The sequence below is a fragment of the Vombatus ursinus genome, unplaced genomic scaffold (genome assembly GCF_900497805.2).
Source record: "Vombatus ursinus unplaced genomic scaffold, bare-nosed wombat genome assembly UNPS02014781.1, whole genome shotgun sequence".
Lineage (NCBI taxonomy): Eukaryota > Metazoa > Chordata > Mammalia > Diprotodontia > Vombatidae > Vombatus > Vombatus ursinus.
Window position 1 is genome coordinate 16,039,357 of NW_020954559.1, and position 23,383 is coordinate 16,062,739.

General features: G+C 39.6%; 1 protein-coding gene across 5 annotated transcripts; it reads left to right on the top strand.

Moving 5' to 3' along the window:
- The first annotated feature begins 6,063 nt into the window (after positions 1 to 6,063).
- Positions 6,064 to 23,185, top strand: LOC114046095 (chromosome alignment-maintaining phosphoprotein 1-like). Of its 5 annotated transcripts, XM_027866338.1 has the most exons (4): positions 15,407 to 15,486; positions 18,293 to 18,418; positions 18,848 to 18,988; positions 19,363 to 23,185. In XM_027866338.1, exon 4 carries the CDS (start codon positions 19,417 to 19,419, stop codon positions 22,210 to 22,212), a length of 2,796 nt encoding a protein of 931 aa, XP_027722139.1. In that variant the 5' UTR covers positions 15,407 to 15,486; positions 18,293 to 18,418; positions 18,848 to 18,988; positions 19,363 to 19,416; the 3' UTR covers positions 22,213 to 23,185. The 5 variants fall into 5 exon arrangements, with proteins under 5 accessions (XP_027722143.1, XP_027722139.1, XP_027722141.1 ...); XM_027866340.1 differs by lacking the exon at positions 18,848 to 18,988; XM_027866339.1 differs by lacking the exon at positions 18,293 to 18,418 and having other exon boundaries at positions 15,408 to 15,486.
- Positions 23,186 to 23,383: the final 198 nt, after the last annotated feature.

The following is a 23,383-nucleotide window of genomic DNA, read 5'->3' on the forward strand; positions in this document are numbered from 1 at the left end:
GCAAAAGTTACTCAATAATCTCCTAATTGCTAAAATCCAAGAGCCTCTTGGACCTCTCTGGAGCTCTTGATACTTGTGGACCATACCCTCCTACTAGATACTCAATCTTCTCTTGGCTTCTGTTGATAAGAGTTTCCTCCTGTCATTCCCATTAGTGGGATTATCATGCATCTCTCCTTCCCCTAGTTTAGGTGTCTAAGGTTCTGTTCTAAACCCTCTTTTTTCTCTCTAAAAAACTCAAAAGCACTCATAGCATTCAAATATTATTTCCCTCAACCCTGATTATCTGTCTATTGCTAGATCTCACCAATTTTATCTCCACATTTCTTTTATCTATCTCTCTTTTTCTACTTACATGTCCACACCCAAGTCCCAGTCACTTCATCTTGGGGCTGGGACTGTTATAGCTTTCTAACTGGTATCTTTGCTTCCAGGGTTTCTTCATTCTTTGATCTATTCTCCACTATGAGTCAAAATAACCTTTGTAAGGCACAAGTTTGACCGTGTCACTTCCTTGCTTAAAAAACTTTGAGTGCCTGACCATTACCTCTAGGATAAATACAAACTCTCAGTCTATAACTGAGGTCTTTTATAATCTGGCTCCAACTTTACCTTCTAGTTTATAATTTTTATACTTCTTCATGAAATCTACATTCTAGCCAAATCAGACTTCTAGCTGCTGTTTTCTGAACTCAATGCACTCTCTCCTGACTCCATGCATTCACACAGTACTCATCTGTAATAAATTTCCATCTCTATCTCTGCTTCTCAAAATCCTTGTCGTCCTTTAATTTTGGAAGAAATTTATTAAATGCTCAAAATGTTACAGGCCTTATGTTTTACAAGTATCATCTCATTTGATCCTCACAACAAGCCTCGGATGTAGGTGCTCTTATTATCCCCATTTTACAATTGAGGAAATGGAGGCAGACAGAGGGCATATGACTTGTCCAGGGTCACATGGCTACTAAATGTCTGAGCCTGGATTTGAACACAAGCCTTCCTGACTCTAAGCCCTGCATTCTATCCACTGCCCCAACTAGCTGCCTTTAAAGCTTATGGTAAACGCTGCTTCTTTTATGAAGGCATCTCTGATGTCTCCCAGTTGTTGGTGTTCTTTCCCTTCTCAAAATACTGTGCATTACGCTATTTGGTGTACATGTTGTATCCACCCTCAGCCTCTCATATAAGCTCTCAGAAGACAGACATGCTTTGCTTTTGTAGCTCTATGTCCTTCATAGAATAGGTGCTGAGTAAATGTTCTTTGCATCTTGCTTCAACAAGGGAAATGAGGTATTCTAACATACCTGAATTTTCTAGATAACAGTTTATCCCTTTGAATATGAATCTTAATAATTTTGGGGAAAAGCCTTCAAATGTTTTATACTCTTCACAACCCTCTTAAACACAGGACAATCAATATCCTTTTCTTTTTTTAATATCCTTTTCTTGATGATTCAGGATTATCATTTTTGAATATTCAGTACAAAAGTATAGGCCTGCTCTTGCCTTTTTTTTTTTTTTTTTGGTCTCCTCCTCCTTCCGTGACAGGCTGTCATTTTTCTCCAAGTTTGAAGGTTTTCTAGCAGTCTTACTCATTCATTGACTGCTTTTAGTCTGCCATAGTCTGAGAAAACAGCAGGCAAAGACTACTGAAAACAGTACATTTTAATTGCTGTCCATGAATGTGATGGATATGAGGAAAGAAAGCAGAGGACTGAAAGACATATAGGAACTGATGAAAATGAAGCAGAACCATGAATACAATAGACACAATGAGTACCAAAAATGTAAGTGAAAAGAATAACCAAACAATTGGAAAGCAAATGCTGGGAAAGTATAATGACCAAGCTTCTGTCCCAAAGAAGAGATAAATGACACCTCCCTCTGTTTCTTTCCAAAGGTAGGGGACCATAGGTGTAAAACACAGTATAAAACATCAGACTTTCATTTTCAACATGTATAGTTTTGAATTTCTTTTCTTGTCTTTTTTTTCTTCTTTATTTTAGGACACAGCTCTCTGGGAAGAAGTTAGGGGAGGGATAAAGTGGGAAATGTAAGTAAAAACAAAAGATCAATGAAATTATTTTTTTCTTATTTAATATTTTATTTCCCAATTACACGTAAAAACAATTGTAACATTTTTTTGAGTTCCAAATTTTCTCCCTCTCTCCTCTTCCCCCCATTGAAAAGGCAAGCAATTTGACATAAGTTATACATGTGTAGTCATGCAAAACATAAAATTTATTTTTAAAATTGATATTATGATAAGTCACAAAGGTACTTGAAAGGTCTAGGTTTAGTGTAGAGACTTGGCGGAGGCATTTTGGTTAGCCATCTATGTGGTTAGAAGGCAGCTTAGCACAGTAGAAAAAATAGTGGTTTGGAGTTGGGATATCAAGGCCTAAATTTCAGCTTGTCTTTTGCTACTAGTATGAATTAGTTCATGTCTCAGGCTTCAGTTTCCTCATCTGGTGAACTAGATAATCTCTAAAGTCTCTTAATTACACAAATTATATCATCCCATAATACTTATGCTGTTTCTTGATGATTCATACAATTCCATAAGTACCTTATCTTTGTTTACTCAGCTTTAATGAAAAATAAAGGCAGTTGGTCCTAGGGGAAGAGATGAAAAAGTCTAACTTCCTCCATTCTTTGTAGAGATGCAGGTATATGAATATGGAATATGACATATGTTTTTAGACTCAGCTGATATATTGGTAAGTATTGCCAAACTGCTTTTTCAAATTTCTCTTTATTATTCTTTGGGTAGGGTGTGGGAGTGGAATGCATTCAGAAATGAAGGTTATATTAAAAACAAAAGATAACAGTAAAAAAAAAATTTTTAAATGAACAAGGGGGGAGAGAATCTATATCTTATCAGAGAAAACTTTTTAAGAAAGAAAGATCCAAGCCATTTCACCCCAAACCTAGACTATTGCTTACAAGAGTGGTGGCAAACTAAAATAGAAACAGGGGCCATTAAAGCTGACATAAGGATCTCTGAGGGTCTCCTATTAATTTAGAAAACTATACATTAACATTGTCTATGTTATATTGTATTTTTATTTTGTTAAATATTTCCCAATTTCATTTTAATATGGTTCAGGCAGCACTCCAGAGTTTTACAGGCTGCAATGTGGGGGGGGGGGGCGTTGCATCTTTGACACCTTTATATATTATTAAAGTCTATCTATACTTCAGTATTGGTAGACTTTTGAAATATCATAAACTCATCCTACCACTTAAGGAATAGGCAAATTAAACCAAGTGCACAAATTAATATTTCTTCAAATAAATGGTTTGATAGTAGAAAACAAAATAAATAAATAAATAAAGAAGCGTCTTGAAAGAGAAAAATAAAATACTGTACCTACCTGATGAAAAATATACAGAAGCCATTGGTCTCATTTACACTTATTACCTACAAACATTCCTCTGATAATCCCCATTAGTGTATGAACATTCTGCACTGATCATTAGGAAGGAAGAGGTAAAAATAGATTTTTGTTCATCTTAGATATTGCCTTTTTTTTTTTTTTGCATCAAGGAAACAGAAACAAGAGTTTGCTCTCCAAGGAGCTCTAATCCTAGCCCTTTAATTCTAAGTGTTGTGCTATCATCGGCAGGAACAAATTTCTTGGCAAATGGCATCAGGCAAATGGCATAGTGAAAATTTTTGAGTAATTTAGAAAACACTTTGTATAATTACATCATTCACAGCATGTTTTTTTAAATGCATGACATAAAAATTGCATTAGAGTTCACTTTTCAGATAATTTTCTTTGGTTCATATATTCTTAAGAGTCTGAATCCTGAGTCAAAGGTCTCAGGATTCAGTATTACTAATATAGAAAATATGTCCTGAAAAACTGTTTCTTTTTATAATATTAATGGCATCAAGCCCAATCGGCAAATATTTAAATACCAAGCAGAGTGCTAAGGACTACGGGTGATACAAATAAGTATAATATAAGACTAAAATCTTATTACTGTTTTTTTTATCACATTCTGCAAAACCCATTGACAAATCTGAAATGGAAGTACTGGAGAGAGGGTCTTCTGCCCTCCCCACTTTTCATCTAAATGAAAATATCACAACACAGGCACTTTCATCAAAGTCATTTCAACCTTCCTTTTTGGAAAATTCCTTCCTTCTTGGAGAATTAAGCTAAGCTTCACCAGGAGTCGGGAAGACCTCGAGTTCAAACTCTGCCTCGGATACTTAGTAGCCCTGTGACCCCGGGCAAATTTCTCAATCTCGCTGGATTTATGGCATCTGTAAAGTAAGGATACTGGAGTCAATGGCTCCTAAACTCCGTTCCAACTCTAAACCTATGATCCTAAATTACAAAGAAACCGGTCATCTGCAATTATGGGCGGGGTTTGGGAAGAGGAGAGGAAGGGTTGGGAGCTATACTAAGAGTCTGGGAAACCTAACAAAGATTATATAAGACACAGTCCTTGCCCACAAAGAGTTTACAATCAAGGATGCTACATGGTATAATGGATAGAGTACGACATTTGGTATTAGTAGTCTTGAGTTTGAATCCTTGCTCTGCCATTTTACTGCCTGTGGGACTCTACCTCTCTAGATCTTGGAGTCTTCATCTGTGAAATTCTGGGGGCTGGGCTGGATGAATCCTAAAATTGATACTCAAATACCGGGAAATGTGATTTCAATATTTTAAGCGAGCTCTCGGGTAAGAATTCAATCAACAACCATTTATAAAGCACCTCCTAGTGCCAAGCACCTGCTTCAGGTCAGGAGAATGCAAAGAATGAAACCTTCCCTACCTTTAAGGAGTTTGTATCGCAGATCTGTAACCCATTTGTCTCAGATAATTTGCCCCGAGCAATGAGGACTTTCCTCCCCTCCAAGGACTTTCCAATTCAGCTTCACTAGCCTACGGGCTGTTTCTAGCACGTGACAATCCATCTCCAGACTTTGCACCTTTGCACTAGCCGAATCTCATGCCTGGAGTGCTCTCCCTTCCTGCATCCGCCTTTCAGCTGCTCTGAAGACTCAGCACAAACCCCACCTTCTCCAGGCCTTTTCGGGTTCCTAGCCCCCGACCCCCTTTCCTCTGAGATGCCTTCCCATCTACTCTGCATGCATCGCGTGTGGACCAAGGGATAAGCAGGTCGTTTTCCCTATTAGAATGCAGCTCCCTGAGGGCAGGGACCTGTGCCTTGCTTCACTAAATCAATGCTTGATTGACTGATAAGGCCGAGCACCCGACCCAGGTGATAGCAAGGTGTAGGGGAAGAGGTGATTGGCGGGGGCCTGGAACGGGGGTGGGGGTGGGGAGGGGCCGCCAGGTGCCCGGGGCGCCCGCCCACTCCCGCACCCGAGCGGCCCGGGTGGAACAATAAAGCGGAATGGTGAGAGCATCCCGGGTCGCGGCAAGGCCGGAGCGAAGCTGCGGTCCCGACTCGGCCGAACGGGCAGCAACCTCGCCTCCCCTCCCCCGGGCGGCACCGACACCGCCGCGGGACGGTCGGGCTTCGGCAGCCCCGGCTCCGGCCGCCGGCTCCCCAGGGGTCTTTCTCCCAGCGCGCCCCAGAGCCTTCTCGGGAGTCCGAGGCCCCGGCGCGCGCGTAGCGGCGGGGCCGGGGGGGGGGGAGAGGGAGGGACGGCTCAGGGACGCCAAGGCATTTCCGGTTCAAAGACCCTCCCATCCCACACACCCCCTTCTCCCTCCTCCGAGGCTTCTGGGGATCCTGGCGCTGATTGGGCGACGCGAGGAAACCGCGCCTCGGAGGAAAGTGGAGGCGCCAACCTTTCTTTGCATCCCCGCCCTCCAACCTCCATCATGCCTCCTCCCTCCCCCTCCCTCTTACCACCTCCCCCACCCCCCCCTCCCCGCACGCGACCACGCGCACGCTCGCGCACCCGGGGAAGCCGCCTCGGTCGCTGCGTCTTCGCGCCGCCATTCGGGAAAGGAGCCGCGCGCGCGCGCAGCAGGGGCCCGCGGACCCCGTCGAGGAGGCCGCCGCCGCCGCTGCGTGGCCTGCGGTCCGCAAGGAACGGGCTGACCCGGTCCCACCCCCCTGGCCCGGCTCTCCCCCGCACACCACGTGCCCGCCGCTCCCCCCTCCCCCCCTGCCCTGCACGGTAGGAACGCTTGCGGAGCTGGCTTAACGGGGGAGGGGGAGGGGCTGCGGAGTGAGTGAGTGTGTGTGTGTGTGCGTGTGCGCGAGTGTGTGTGTGTTGGGGCGCGCGAGATCGGGATGGATGGGGGAGGGGGACGTCTGCCCTCACGCCCTTTCATGTTTTGTTTCCGCGCTTGCATTTAACGGGATGCTGGTGTGCCAGCCACCGATGATCTGATTTAGCAATAAAATTCTCGGGCTTTTCCACGCAGGGACAAGGGCTGGAGGGGCGGGCGTTGGGCCTCGCGTATACAAGTGTGCAAGGTGCCCCGCCCAGGAGTAACCCTAAAAAAGCCTCTATTCCTGGAGGGGAGCAGTAGTAGCTTAGAAAAGTGAGCTTCTGATGTGGCTCTCCACCTGCTTTTCTCTGGGTCCAGGACTCTCTGCCTAGGACTAGCGACTTCGTAAATTACATTGCAGCTTTTAATAAAAAAAAAAAAAAAAAAAAAAAAAAAAAGCAAAAACAACCCAGTAGGTCTTGCTGCCACGGTAGAAAGAGGTAGACCCGTGGGGGGGGGGGGGGGGGGGCAGTGCAAGATTGCACAAGATTTGATTAAAAGCCCCATGCAAGTTGAAAAGAGACTGTGAAAGCTGAGAGTGTTCATTATCTTCTCTCTTGCTTTCCATTGTCTGTAACTAGATAGTATCAACTTATGTTAGGATATTTAGTAGCCGTTAAAGAGTAAAGATCAGTAGCGAAGTACCGTATGCTTCATCCACTCCAGTGGATAAACACAAGATAAATTGGAAATAGGTAGCACTAAAATTCCATTTGCGTTGTGTAGTTTTTTTTTTTGCAGGCTTCTCCCCAAAATTCTTGTGCAGTATCTTGTCTGTAGTTGGCTATCAAGAAATGTTTGCTAAATGTGATTCATAAATAAAATAAATGGCTATAACATAATATAATAATAAAAATAAATCGATAGTCCAGAAAAAAATCTTTGAAAAATATGTATTTACACAAGATACAAAATGGTTGTGAAACTGTGGTACATACATACAGAGTTATGGCAAATCAGTACCAGATGGTGAGATGGCAAAGCAGGGCTCTTACTATCATCAAAGATTAATATGCATCTATTTAGGAAAAGAAGTAGATTTATAGTAGAATGAAATGAGACTAGGTGCTGAGTTTTGTGGGTAGATTAGAATAACTAGGGCAGGAGTAATTTTGATTAATATAGACTGGTTAGAATTATTTGTAGATTTAGATTTAGTTAGGAATGGAATGATTTAAACATTACTCAGAGATTTGGGCCTTGGAATTTTGAAAGTGAAAAATTCATAGAGATTAATTGCGTAGTCCACACTACCTTCAAATATAGATATTGTTTCTTCAGTGTTCCTGACATTGTCATCAAGATGTACTTGAATGTTTTAGTGACAGCAAATTTGCTGTTATGTGATACAGCTTACTCCTCATTGAATAGCTCATTGAATTGTTAGAAAGTTCTTTCTTATACTGAGTCAGAATCTGTTTCCTTGTAACATCAAATTGGCCCTAATTCTGCCCTCTTGAGCAACACAAACAAACCTAATCCCATTCACATGACACTCTTTCAAATAATTGAAAGTAACTATCATGTTGCCCCTTGTGAGCTCCTTGAGAGCAGGGATAGTCTTTTGCCTTTCTTTGTATCCACAGCGCTTAATAGATACTTGGGTTTCATGCTTAATAGATACTTATTGACTTGACTTTTCTAAAGGCGAAATGCTCACAGCTCACTCATCTGCTCCACACAGGACATAGTTTCAACATTTCTTAACATCTTGACTACTCTCTAGAATCTCTCTAGTTTGTCCTTGTCTCTCTCAAAGTGTGGTGTCCAGAAATGATCATGATACTCTAGACAGCTGTCTTAGCTGCCATATCACACTGAAACATTAGGCTCTCTATCAATATGGTGCTATGGTAGCCAAGAGAGTTAGTGGAATCTTATGTTTCATTAGGAAATGCATAGTATGCAGGAAAAAGGTTTGGTTAGACCACATCTGGAGTATTGTGTTCAGTTCCACATTTTAGGAGGGATGTTGGTAAGTTGGAAAAGCGTCCCAAGGAGGGCTCAACTGTAGGGTGAAGAGTTAATTGGGAATGTTTAGCCTATAGAAAAGAAGAATCAGGGAGGTTACGATAGCTGTTTTCCAGTATTTGAAAGGCTGGCACATGAAAGAAGAGTTAGATCTGTGTTGCTTGGCCCTAAGGTTCAGATAGAAGGAGCAGCAGCAGGTGTAAAGAAGTTTATAAAATTAGGCTTGATATCAGGAAAAAACTTTCTAACAAATAAAGCTGTTCAAATACATGATGTGCTGCCTCAAAGGTTCTTCTCACTGGACATCTTGAGGCAAGTTGGATAACCATTTGTCTAGATAATTTGTTGCTCATAGGATTCTTTTTCTGATTTGGGCTAGATTAGACAGCCATACTGTGATTCTTTGTAATCTAACAACTGTGGTGATAGTGGGATTTTTATTGTCTTTGATCTGAAAACTATATTACTGCACCTTAAAATTTTGTTTGTTTTTGACAAGCATATCACGCTGTTGATTGGGCTCATTATTGAATTTGTGGTCAACTCTAGATCTGTGCAGAGTTTTGGATTAATCTCTCTTAAATTTCATCTTTGTTTTGACTCATTCCTACTTTTTGAAATTGTCGTGTCACCCAGGTTTGTGTCATGAGCAGATTTAATAAGTTTATGTTTTATTAAAATATTGATGAGAACAGGCCAAGGACAGAAATCTTTATGGCAGGCCACAATCTCCAGATCTGTCCTGAAGTATTAATTATCTCTCCTGGTTGTATGACTCCATCCTAAAGTGTGGTTGGCTGTCCCTTATTTTCCCACTTGGGAAAAATATCCCATGAGGATATCATGATACTAATATCTGATGTGCTAAAATCAAGACATACCACACTTATGGTTTCATCTTCCAGTTGAATAGTCAAAAAATGATATAAGGTTTATTTGGTATAATCCTTCTTAATAAATTCATGTTGGCACTGAGTGATCACCTTATATGAATGGCCCTAAACCATTTGCTCAGAAATCTGTTCTAGAATTTGACCATTGAATAACATTAAAGGTTATCCCTTTGTTACATTTGGAATCCATATTTTAGCCTTAAATAGACAATTTGTCTAACTTCAGTCTTCTGGTAACTTATTCTGTCCTTGCTTTCCCAAAGACTACAAGTTGGGGTTTTGTGATTGCACTTGTAAATTCTTTTAGCACCTGGTTTATAAATCCTCTGGACCCAGAGGCCTGAATTTATTCTTTTTGAATGACATTTGTTCTGCTCTTTACAGTGTGAGAATTGAAGTTGAGGAAATCTGCTCTTTTTCTCTTCTAAGTTAGCATCACATCATCTTCTCCAGATACTGTCCCTATTCCTTCTTTGCTAATCGTTTTGCTCTAAACATAATATTTGTAAAAAGTTGTCCCACATCCCTTTTTGTTGTCTCTAGCATTTCTTCAAAGTCTTAGATTGTTTTGGGTTTTGCTTTTCCTAACACTGTTCTTTTACTTTCACACCACTCTGACCTTTTGTACATGTACTTTTAAGTCTGAGCTCTTCAGAGAACTCCCTCTTAATTTTTTTTTAGAAATCTTTATTTTTTCTCTTCAAGATATTTTGATTGTATAGTTTGAATGGCATATTTTGAGTCATCTAGTTTTTAGTCATTCTTTTTTGTTTATGTGATACTTATTCATTTCTCTAAAGTTTTAAAAACAGCTCTTTTTAAAAGTACAGAGAATATGACTCAAACCAGAATCTCATTTAATGAGAATGAATTCAAACCTCTAGGTCCAGAGGATTTGGGCTAGGTACTAACAGATACTGTGATTACAGGTTTGTATACTTTTTTATATCTCTAACTTTCCTATTCTATTTTTTTTTAACAAAGCATAGTATTCTTTGGTCATAGTCCAATCATAGTTTCAGTCTATTGAATCACAATGACCCAAGAAATTAATGTTTATCTTCTTTTGTTAGAATTTTAAGTTTTCAGTATTACCAGTATTTGGCATACAGACATCTGAAACTCTAAATTGTTATCAGTTGTCTTTCCTGAACCTTTACCATATGAAGAGAAGTAACATTGCTATGTTATATGATCTTCTAGAAAATCCAGTTTTACAGTTATGTCTGAGCATTTTTCATCTTTCCTCTTGAATTTCAGTTTAGAAACCTTTTCATCAGGTGAGAATCTCCTGCCAGACATTTTCTTCTCAGACTTTATAGGACAATTGTCACTTGCCCGAAGTCCTTTATTTTGCTGCCATACAAGCCATGATCCAGTAATACATTGTTTCTATTTCTCCTCTGTTACATCCATCAATTAATAGAATCTTAGAGTTAAAAGGTACCCTGGAAGTCAGCTAGTACTACTCTACACATAAGAGATTCCTAACTGGAAGTAATTCTCTTATTGAACAATTTCTTGATGATGTTGTTATCTTTAAAGCACTTGTTATTTTGTTTCTTTCTTGACTTTCTTTCTGGAATATTTTTTATATTCTAACCAGGAATACAATATGGGTTGAATGTGAGATATGGTCCCAGCTCTCAAAGAACTTACAAATATGGAGGGAAGTAAGACCCTGAGATAGTGATAATAAACAATATTACATGCCTAGTTTACTAGTAAAAGAAATGAAGTACAGTGAAAAGACTGAGGAGAAAGGAGGTTACGTATCACTGATTCGTAAGGGTAAGGGAATGCTTTTTGGAAGAGGTGGTTTTTGAGTTGGGCTTTAAAGGATTGGTAAGTATTCATCAGGTAAAGAAAAGGAGGGAAGACATCACAGGCATGGGTAGCCTGAGCAAAAGCATAGAAATGTGGGAGCAAAATGTAAGTTCATTTTTACTGAAGTATGTGTCGGGTGGAGAGTTGTCTATTTTGATGGAAGCGTATGTATAGTGGAGCATTATTTGGTTTAAAAGGTAGAGTGATTCCAGGTTGTGCATGCTTTTGAACAGAGAAGTGAGAGCCAGATCTGTGAATAAGAAAGATTTTACTAGCAGTGATATGAACGATGTGTTAAAGAAGGGAGAGAATAGATTCAGGAAGCCCTGGAAGGAGACAGGAGTTTAGCTAGGTGTTGCTGAGGATCTGTCCTAGATTGGTGGTAGTGGGATTAAAGAGGTAGGGGAACTCACTGAAACATGATGTGGTGATAGAATTGACAAGATCCAGTACCTGATTGATGTTAAAGGAGGGAGAGGGGAAGAGTTAGGTTATAAATTTAGGAGAATGGGTGAGTGCAAGCTCCTCACTGCTTTCCCCTCAAGGAAAGTGTAAGAAGACTGGAAACGTAAGAAGGGGCCAGGTTATGAAGGACTTTAAAAAATTTTTAATATTTTATTTTTCCCTGATGACATGTAAAAAAATTTTAACATTTGTGTTTTAAAACTTTTGAGTTACAGATTCTCTCCCTCCCTCCCATATTGAAAAGGCAAGCCATTTGATATAGGTTATACACATGCAGTCATGCACAACATATTTCCTTGTTATTCATGTTGTGAAAGAAAACAGACAAAAAAAAAGAAAAATAAAGAAAAAGTATTCTTTTATCTGCATTCAGATTCCATCAGTTCTTTCTCTGTAGGTGGATAGCATTTTTCCTTGTAAGTCTATGAAGTACTTCAGAAGCCCAATGGAGGATTTAAAATTTGATCATGGGTATATTAGGGAGCCACTGGAGGTCAAACCTATACTTCCGGAAGTTCATTTTGACAGCTGAGTGGAGGATGAACTGGAGTGGAAAGAGACTTGAGGAGGGAGACCAGCAAGCTATTTCAATAGTCTTGGCTTGAGGTGATGAAGCTCTGCACTAAGGTGGTGTACATGCCAAAGGAGAGAAGGAGGCTTATTTGAGAATTATGACAAAGGTAGAATTGATAGAACTTTCCAGTCATATGAATGGAGGTGAGAAAAAGTGAGGAGTTGAGGATGACACCGAAATTTTGAACCTGGATGACTGGGAGGATGATAGTGCCTTCAACTGTAATAGGGAAGTTAAGAAGAGAGGAGGGTTTGGAGGAAAAGGTAATAGGTTCAGTTTGGGACATGTTGAGTTTAAGATGTCAATAGGACATCTACTTCAAGATGTCCAGTAAACAGTTGGAGATGCAAGCCTGGAGGTTGGATGAGAAAGGTTAGGATTGGATAAGTAAACTTGAGAATAATCTGTATAAAGATGATAATTGAATCCATGGGAGCAGATGAGATCATCAAGTGGAATGGTATAGATGGAGAAGAGAAAAGGGTCCGGGATAGCTTTATGTGATACCCATAGTTAACAGGTGCAACTTGGATATAAATCCAGCCAAGGAGACTGAGAAGGAGCAGTCTGACATGTAGGACAATGTCTGTATTTCTTGGTTATTGAGATAAATACATTCCTTTGTGGCTTCCCTTTAACATTGTTTAGGAATCTGGCTGTTACTATTTTCACTGCTCTGGGCTCATAGCTGCTTAGGGGAAACAGTATTTTGTATCTACTTGGCCCTTTCTTTCTTTCCTTCCTTTCTGGTGACTTCTTGATAATAAACAGTGTTATTTAATTCTATTAGAAACTCATCTCCTATCTCTCAAAAGCTTTCAATCTTCTCAGTAATAGGCAATACTTAGCTCACCTACCCCTGTGCCTGTTCCGTTGCTCCTGAGAATGAAGCTACATTGTGCAAGATCAGTAGAAGAAAGCATGGATGACTGATTTCAATAGAATTGAGATAAAGTAATATGATATATTGTATTAGACGGATGTGTACCACACATGTTTCTTTGTGTTTATAGATTTAGTTACAAAACAGTTCCTGACTCTACCCTTTCACTTTTGCATCTTTGAAGCTTAAGGTGCAACAAAAAGAAGCATTTGTTTGTACAGTGAGTTGTAAATATGTGAATTAGTAACCCATGAAGTTGTATTAGCTGAAAATGTCATGAGGCTTAGGAAAAGTTTAGGTTAATAATTGAGCAATATATGCTAATGAGTTATTAAAGGTGTACTGGCAGAGAGGGAAGCCACCCCATTATCCTACAAAATATTATCTGAGTATGTGGCCTTAGAGTGACTGCTGACAGTCTGTCATTTTGCCTTTTCTTGTAATATTAGACTGGTATCTAGACCCATCAAATAACTAGCATTAAACCCCCCACCCCAACCCATAGGAGGAATCAGTCAATCAATAAGCATTTATTAAAGGCTTACTGTGGGCCGGGTTTGGTGTAATAAGCACTGGGAATTCAAAAGAATGTGAGAACAATCCTAGCCTACAAGTAGTTTACATTATACAGGGGTGGTGGTGGAGAGACACCATGTAAATAAATAGGTGTATATATAAGATAACATACATTCTAGATGGAAAGTAACCATAAAGGGCAAGACTCTTAATAGGCCTGGGAAAGGCCTCCTGCAGTAGGTGACTGAGCTCAGTATTGAAAGAAGCAAGGGATTCTAAGAGGAGGAAGAGCATTCTATATCTAGGGGACAGCCAGTACAAAAGCATGGAGACAGGAGATAGATGGAGTGTCATGTGTGAGAAGCAGCAAGTAGGCCTGGGTAGCTGGATCAGAGTTTGTGTAAGGGAGTAAAGTATAAGAAGACTGGAAAAGTCTTCTGGACCTTGAAAGGGTCAGTTTGTGAAGACATTTTATGCCAAACCAAAGGACTTTATATTCACTCTTAGAGGAAATGAGGAACCACTGAGGCTTATTGATGGGGGGAAGGAGAGTGTAGTGTTGAGTAACATGATCAGAGCTTGAGAGGAAAAACTTTGACAACTTTATGGAGGATAGATTCAAATGGGGAGACACTTGAGGCCATGAGATCAGTTAGAAGACTATTGTAATATTACAGGAGAGAGATGATGATAAAAATTATTAAAGTAGGGTGGCAGCTGTGTAAGTATAGAAAAGGATATGTATGTGTGAGATGCTGTAGAGAAAGAAATAACAAGATTTGGCAGTGGAGTGGATATGTGGGGTAAGAGGAAGGAGTTGAGGGGGTAGTACTGAAGTTTTCAACCTAGGTGACTCAACAGTGGCTACCTTCAACAGTAATAGGCAAGTCCAAAGGGGAGAGGACTTGGTGGAAAAAATAGCAAATTCTATTTTGGACATCTTGAGCTGTAAAAAGCCTATGTGTTATCCAGTCCAATAGGCAGATACTTATTGGAGAAACTAGGGCTAGATAAAGATCTGGGAATCATTTGCATAAAGGTGATCATTGAAATTTGTGACATCACTGAGTGTGATACTGTGGAAGGAGAAGAGAAAAGGGTGCAGGAAAGAGCCTTGGGGACACCCACCATTAGTAATGGATATAATGTGGATGTACCGAGATCCAGCAAAGGAGACTGAGGAATGGTCAAACAGGTAAGAAGTGTAATCGATAGAGAACAATGTTAGAAAAATCTGTCAGGAAGAAATTAACCAGGAGAAGGAGGTTGACCACAGTGTCACCAGCTGGAGAGAGGTAACTGAATGGGCATGAGAATTGAAAAAAAGGCCATTAGATATGGCATTGGTCATAAGTGGTACTTGGTAACTTTGGAGAGAGTAACAGTTGCAGAGAGTTTAAAAGAGAGTAAACTTTTTCAAAGAGTTTATCTGAGGAGAAGAGAGATGTTGGGCAATTGCTAATATGAAGTTGAAGATTTTCATTAACAATTGGATAGACGTGGGCAGCAGAGAAAGGGCCGATAGATAAAGAAAGCGTGATGATTAGAACACGAGTGGTGATAATGTTGGGAGCAGTCTACTGAAGAATGTCAAGGGGATGGGATCAAGGCTGCATGTAAAGAGGTTTGCCTTGACACAGAGGAGGACTGCTTCTTCATCAAAGATGAGTGAAGGAGATTATAGTGGGGAGTGATGTCAGAAGGGTAAGAAATTAGGAAAACCAAGGAGCAATTGGTTTCTTTTTTTTTTCAATGGAGTATGAGACAAGATCCTCAAATAAGAGTATGGGGGGAGGAGTGCTGTGGGTGTTTTGAGAGAAGAGAAGGTTTGGAATAATTGTAGTGGTAAGTGGGGTGAAGAATCGATTAGGGACAAGTAGAAAGATGCTGCAGTGAGAGTACAACTGAAATGAGAACATAAATCTATATTGGGCCCAATTTAAAAAAGGGCAGGGAATTGAATCCAGTGTTTTAAAATGAAAGATACAGTCTAATTCTCCCTTCTCTGTCTACTTTTTCAGCTTCCACCCCTAGTCCTTCATGTTTGCTTCTCTATGCAAGGTGAAGGCCAGATACTCTGGCTTAGCTAAAAAGCCATGTAGGATATCTGGTCTTTGAAAACCATTTTTGAGGCATCTGGTAAGATTTCTTTCATAACCTACTATATAATTTCTTCCAGCAACAATCTTATCTCCTCATCTTTTCTCAATTTTTTTTTCCTGGCCTCTCCCCTACTTTAGGAGTATTTGCTTTGAATTTATTAAGCCATATTCCATTAGCATTCCTTTTACTTACCTTTCTTTTCTTTTGAGTCTTGATATTTCTTGTCCTTTGTAATCCAGAATCTTTGTGTTTCTGAAATCTTTGCATAATGCGTTATGTTTTGGAGGGATTACAAATGTATGCATGTGTGAAAGTCCTAAGGTTTGATTTGCTGAATTCCATTCCCTTATTCCCTTCTTGCCCTGTGGACTCCCTATTTATAGAATTTTACCTGGCACTCTGTATTGCAGAATGCTTATAGAAATGTGTGGGCAACTCTTAGGAGCACACACAGCCGGACAGTGAGTCACTTAGTACTTGACCTTTGTGTGAAAAGAAAAAAGACTTTGAAGTCTTTAAAGTAAAAGCTACCAGGATTTGACAAGTAGGACAAAAAAGTCTGGGCAACAGGTGAACACAATGGGAGAGATTTGGAGATTGGTCAGAGGAGTTAAAAGTAGGCAGATTGAGGTAACTGGATTGAGAGAGAGGGGAAAAAATAGAAGAGTTGAAACTTGGAGATTCTGGAAATCTGAAAGGTAATTGAGTGGTAAACTGACCTCCAAAGAGAGATAGAGGTCTAAGAAGGTATAAAGATGTAAAACTTGAGAATAAAGTTTGACAAACAGGATGGGAACATGAAGTGAAAGCAAGCAAAGACTGGTGGATCTAGATTGGTGGTTGGAATAGGGAATGGTGGGTGGGAAATGGGAGAAAAGCTGCATTAGAGTTTAGGAGCTGCTTGGGTTTTGTATTGTGGTGTTGGTTGCCAGGTATTGTTAGAAACAGGTATAAACAGGGTAAAAGGTAGAAATAGAGAGGATGGTGAATGTGAGCAGAGAAGGGCTAAGTTGTGGCAGACAGGCTAAGCAACAAGATTAAGGGGAGGGGGAGAAGAGGGAATTGAATTAACTAAAACATTTGGTGCTCTCTGTTGGCAGAATGTTAGTGATACAGATAAAGAATGAAGAGGTTTTTCCCTTCAAGGATCTTACTTTTTTACTTAAGGTACAACAGGTGCATAGAGAAGTAAATACAAAGTAATTTAAGACATGGGTTTCCAGTTTGCTTTTATGAAATACATCTTTTCATGTGTTAGTATGTTATCTTGCCTTTTTTTATTGCTAAGTAAGTGGCCATTTTTTTGGACTCCTCCAAATATCTGCAGGGCAACATACTAGGTCCTGTGGAAAATGGAAAATACTGTCAATGGAGTTTTTTATTTAACCCATATTGGATTATAGAGACTCTTTTTTTCAGTAGTTAGTAGTAGGGAGAATTGTAGAATTGGGACATAGGAAGGAGAAGAAAATTGCAGTGCATGAGTATGAACTATAGATTACAAAAAAAAAGGTGGTATATATGTAAGGATTAAACTGCATAGAGAGAATGTGAAATTAGGACAAAGAATGGTTTAAAGCTATTTTAAATGCTTTGTATATGGTATTTTCTATTTTAGAATTAGTTGTCATTATAGGATTTAGAGCTACCATGAACTTTAGAAATGAAATTATCCATTATTCTCACTTTATAGGAGAGGAAACAGGTTCAGAGCATTTAAATGACTTGCCCAAGGCCTCATACAAGGGTAGAGCTGGGATTCAAACCCGGGTCATTTGATTCCACATTAAGTGCTTTTCCCACTCCATAATATACTGCCTTATCTGTGTGTTTTGCTTTTTCAATCGAGAAAGTAGGTAAAAATGCACATGTAAGTTCTTTAGTTAAACTAGGAAGCTTACAGGTTGATTATGAAAGTATCAGGTTGCTGCTTGACACAAGTAAAACTTTGGCAAGTTGCTTAGGTGAGCACATGTGGAGAGGGCAGTATTGACTTGATAGCCACAATTTCATTCGTAGGAACCACTTCTATCATTACAGATTTATAGGATCATAGTTTTAGAGCTTGCAGGGACCTTAGGTGTCATGGGGTTAAAACCCTTCTTTTTACAGTTGAAGAAACTGAGGCCCAGAGAGGTTAAGTAATTTTATCCAGGGTTGTTTGAAGGGACTTCTGGTTGAAAATGGCTCCTAGGTTATAAGGATAGAGCTAAAGCAATTGGCAGCTCGAGTGGTTTATAGAAATGTGACATTTCCCTTAGTTCAAGTCATTGTTATAGAATGGCTTTGGAAGCAAAATGGTACAAGGAAAGAGAGTACTGTATCTGAGTTTTATGTTCAAATCCTGCTTCTGATCCTTATCATTCTGTGATATCTCAGGCAAAGAATTTAATATTCCTGGACCCCAGTTTCATCATCTATAAACTGAGGGGTTGAAGCAATGGAATGACCTTTGAAGTCCCTTCTATATCTAGATCTGTGAAACACAGTTTTCCACTTTGAGTGTATGTTGATTTTACAAAATAGTTTTTCTTGATATCTTTTGTTTCTACATCCCCTGGATTTTCCCCTATATCATTTCTCTTCCTCCTCTTCTCAGATAGTGATCCTTGATAACAAACAATTTTGAGGGAGGGAAAAAAATAAAGAGAAAAAAAGAAAAAATGTAGTAAAACTTACTAACATGTTGAAAAAATCTGATGTTATTAGTTTAACACTATTTCTGCTTGGTTTTAGTCAAAAATACTTTGGGGCTATTGATTTTGAGGTTTTCTACCTATATTGAAGACTGCAGTGTATCACAAATTTCTTTTGTTTTATTTGTTGTATTTATTCATTATAGGGAAGAATGAAGACCTAAAGTATTTTACCAAAGTTTTGAATAATGCCAGGGAGAGCTACAAAAGTTAAAGGGAGATGTGGGGAAAAGAATTAATACTCTGAAGAATACTCTTTCCAGTTCTCTCAGGTGACATATGTCGTTCTATACTTCAGAAAAGTTCAAAAAGAAGACCTGTGGATAGTTTATACATAATGGCACTGTTAGTAACAGTTGTTAAAATTAATAGGAATTTTGTGATTTGCTAAAACCTAATGCAAAACTGAAAGATTTTAATATATTATTTAAAAAAATTCAGCAATATGAAAATCTATAAATTTGACTTTTACAGAACATGTTAATTAAAAGAAGACATTTTTGTTAATATCTTTAATGCAGCTCTATATTCATTTGTGAAGTCTATCTTAGTGATGTTTGAATATTTTTAATTAAAAGTGGCACATAAGTGGTGAGAGAAAATTTTCATTGTTTCATAGGCAAATAAAATCATTCTGTATGTAATCATTATGCTTATAATTGAGACTAATCCCCTTTTGTTGTCCATATTCTGTATTTCAGAGGTTAAACTTGGAGAGAAACACTTGTAATATTTCAATATTAGTAGCAGTCTATTGTAGCATCATGCTACATGGGAAGATTCTCTGGAGGGTCATTCCTAGACTTGTGAAGTTATCTTTTAAAGGTCATCATCTTTTCCAGGTTAATATCTGGTTTATTTAATGCTTTTTGATGAAGACTGGAAATATAAAACACTATTTGTATTCTTTAGGCCGTTAAGTCTAAAATGTCCTGAATTTTGTTTCAAGATTTGTCACTCAGTGCTCCAAAATCATTGTGTTAAGGCAGTGTGGTTTTTGAGAGTCACATAAGTCTCTAGTCAGAGACACAGATTCAGTGTTTTTTTAGAATCCCATAATCTTTGCAGAGATGTACATCTGGCAAATATACCATCCTCAGTACATTTTATTATTTGTAATTATGTAACTTGAATGGGTTGGGAAAGAATTGCATTCAAATAATAAAATATTATATGAGAAATTATGATAACTCAACTGGTTTTTCCTTTTTTGCAGCAACATTGACGTGATTTCAAAGGACCTGTGCAAGTTGTAGCAGATTTTTTAAAAATGGAAGTATTCCCAGAACTTCGTAAACAACCGGAACGTTTGGAATGTGATCACTGCAGTTTCAAAGGCACAGATTATGAAAATGTACAAATCCATATGGGTACCATCCATCCAGAGTATTGTGATGAAATGGATGCTGGTGGGTTAGGTAAAATGATATTTTATCAGAAAACCGCAAAGTTGTTTCACTGCCATAAATGTTTCTTTACCAGCAAAATGTACTGCAATGTGTACTATCACATTACATCCCAACATTCAGTAAAAGATAAGTGGGATGATAAACAGAAAAAACAGTTGGACAAGGAGACAGAACCTGTGAAAACCCTTCTCTTTTCAGAGTCCCAGAAAATGTCTAATTCATCTGAGATTCAGAAATCCATGTCTGTTTTTTCAACGGAGTCACAGAAATCTGCTCCTATTCAGTCTTCAGAATCACCTCACACTACCCCTGATAGTTCTCCAGAGCTCCAGAAACCTGCTTCTGTTGTTTCTGCAGAGTCACAGAAACTTTCTGTTGCTGGCCCTGACTCTCAAAAACCTGTCCTTCCTGAGTCTCAGAAACCTTCCCCTGTTCCTTCTCCAGAATCCTCAGAACTTGTCCCTCTGGCTTCTTTGGAACCACAGAAACTTACTTCTGTGTCTCCTGAGCCGCAGAAGTCTCCTGTTGCTAATCCTTTGGCCCAGAAGCTCTCTCATTTTACAGAGACATTGAGAACTCCTTTGTCAACTTCCCCTGAGCCACAAGAACCAGTTTTAGCTTCCTCCCCTGAGCCTTGGGGATCATCTCCAAGTTCATCTCCTGAATCCCAGAAACCAGCTCTGACGGAATCCCCTGAGCCTCGGAGGCCATCACCAGCTGTTTCTCCCGAGTCTTGGAAGCCATCACCTGCTGTGTCCCCCGAGCCAAGGAGGCCAGCCCCAGCAGTATCACCAGGTCCTTGGAAGCCTGTGGTATCTACATCCCCTCGACCTTGGAAACCTCCTCCATCTTTATCACCTGGACCTTGGAAGCCTACTAGTAAGCCTGCTCCTTCTGTATCACCTGGACCTTGGAAACCTTTACCTCTATCACCTGGCCCTTGGAAGCCAAGTCCGCCTATGTCACCTGGATCCTGGAAGCCTTTACCTGTATCACCTGGTTCATGGAAATCTACCACATCTCCTGAGACCTGGAAGCCTGGACCCCCAGAACTTCGAAAGACGTCTCCTATGTCACCTGACCTCTGGAAGCCAGGTCCCTCTTCCCCAGAGACTCGTAAATCTGGCCCCGCTTTGTCCCCTGAGCCTCGTAAACCAGCTCCCTCTTCCCCTGAGGCCCGGAAGGTAGGTCCCCCATTATCTCCAGAGGCCAAGAAAGCAGGTCCTCCATTGTCACCTGAACTCCGTATGCCAGGTCCCCCACTGTCCCCTGAGCCCCGTAAACCAGGTCCTCCGTTGTCACCTGAACTCCGTAAACTAAGTCCCTCTTTGTCCCCTGAGGCTCGAAAAGCAGGCCCCCCTTTATCCCCTGAGCTCCGAAAGTCAGGTCCCCCACTCTCACCTGAAATTCGAAAGGCAGTTCCCCCGTTGTCCCCTGACCTTCGTAAGTCAGGACCTCCAGGATTATCTGAGCTTCGTAAGTCAGGTCCCCCATTGTCCCCTGAGCTCCGAAAATCAGGCACTTCTGTGTCTCCTGACCACCAGAAATCTTCAGTATCACCAGAACTCTGGAAGGTTTCTTCTGATCAATGGAAACCTTCTATTTCTGGAGAGCCATGGAAATCTGCCTCTAACGATTTTACTGAATCCCAGAAGGCTGCTCCTCCTGGGTCTCCGGATATCTGGAAGTCTTCCTTTTTTCTTGAACATCAGAAATCTGTCTTCTCTGAATCTCGGAAACCTGGTCCTCCTGGGTCATCTGAACCTCCTAAAATGGCTTCAGAGACCCGAAAATCTGCCCTTTTTCCTGAGTGCCCCAAAGCCTTGCTATCTTCTGAGCCCCGGAAACGGTCTTTCTTCTCAGATTTGAAGAAACATACTCCTTTTTCTGAGCTTTCCAAATCTGTCGCTATATACCCTGAATCTCAGAAATTAGTTGAATCTAGTGAGTATGATGTCCAAACAGAGGCCATAGAAGATCAAAAAGATGATATTTTGGCTCAGGAAGATGCATTATATCCTTGTCAAAAGAAGCTCAAGAAAGACAACCAAGAGAACTCTGATGCAGAACTTAGTAGCAGTGAATGTGGAAAAGCAGATTTAGATTTCCTAGATCTAAAAGGCCAGGAATCTAACAGTGATCAAGAGCAAGTTGATGTGGAATCAGTTGATTTCACTAAAGAGAAAATGGATGTTACTGATCAGCCAAAAAGCATCCTGCAGTTTACAGATGAGAAGGAGGCTTTTATCTCTGAGGAGGAGATAGCAAAATATATGAAACGTGGAAAAGGAAAATATTTTTGCAAGATCTGTTGTTGTCGTGCTATGAAAAAAGGTGCTGTTTTGCATCATTTGGTTAACAAGCATAATGTTCATAGCCCGTATAAATGCACAATATGTGGGAAGGCTTTTCTTTTGGAATCTCTCCTTAAAAATCATGTTGCAGCTCATGGGCAAAGTTTACTTAAGTGTCCACGTTGTAATTTTGAATCAAATTTCCCAAGAGGCTTTAAGAAACATTTAACCCATTGTCAAAACCGTCACAATGAAGAGGCTAATAAGAAGCTTATGGAAACTATTGAGCCTCCTCCTCCACCCCCACCCCCACCTCCTCCTCCACCCCCACCACCTCCCCCTCCACCTGAAGAGCAAACCTAATTTTGAAAATTATGTATTATATACTTCAAAAATTTATCTACTAAAATCAACTTTTGAAAGTGTTGCTCTTTTAGCCAATTAAGTAGTTTAGTTGAATAAGTAGAAGTGAAGAGTTGAAAAGGTTGTATGATGTTTAGTTTGTGTCAGTAGTAGTGTAGAAAAGAAACTTTCCAGGATTTTTAGAGTATCTGTTCATGTGCCTATCTTACAAATCAATAAATTCATACTGGATGTTCCAGATGGGTTGAATTCCTTGAATTTCTTCTCCGTGTATAATACATCATGAAAGGTTATATACATTCCATTTAATTATAACTTTACACATATTCTTAGATAATGCAGTGAAATTTATCTTTTTGTGAAACTAAGTTCAAATTGAGAGGCAGCATGGAGTCAGAAAGATGTTCAAGTTCCACATCTGACACATTCTGGTATTGTGACCCTGGGCAAGTCATAGCAGCCTCCCAATGTCGTGCCCCCAGGCAACAGTGAGACTAAGTTGTAGACTAGTTGCTAGTCTGCTTTGGTAGAGCAAATATCTTTGCCCCATAAAATCACAAGTCTGGACCAAAAAAAATCCTTTAAAAAATTTACAATGCTTGGTAGTGACAATGTTTATGAATTAATTATTAGGGGAAGATGCCCCAGTTTCCCTTTTTTTTAATTAAAAAAAGCAGTTTTATTTTTTAAATCACTTGGAATATCTTTTTCGTTTTTTCACAGATGTAAGTCATTTTGGAATTGAGAATTTAATAATGCAGAAGGTAAATCAGCATTATTTGTAAATCTTGAACCATTTCTAAACTAATGATTGGACTTTTTTCTTTTATATGTTTTGGAAAACTTAAATTTTTATTGATATATTACAAATAGAAGTCTATGAAGGAGCAACAGCAATGTACAATATTATATATCATATTCCTCCATTAGAATGTAAGCTCTTTGTGGGCAGGGATTTTTTACTTTTGTCTTTGTATTCCCATTGCCTTGCACATAGGCGCTTAATAAATGCTTGTTGGATTGGATTGGAATTTTAGGTTTGTGGGAAATATGATTTCTTTTTATATATTCTGAGAATCTTAAGGAATTGCCACTCCTGTTCACTCCCCTGATCATAAGTCCTAAGAGGTGACAAGTAGAACACAGGAGGAGTGGAAGATATGAGGGAACT

What these genes read in the sequence shown, in the direction of transcription:
- LOC114046095 (XM_027866342.1), top strand. Translation starts at nt 19,417, where the DNA reads ATGGAAGTATTCCCAGAACTTCGTAAACAACCGGAACGTTTGGAATGT.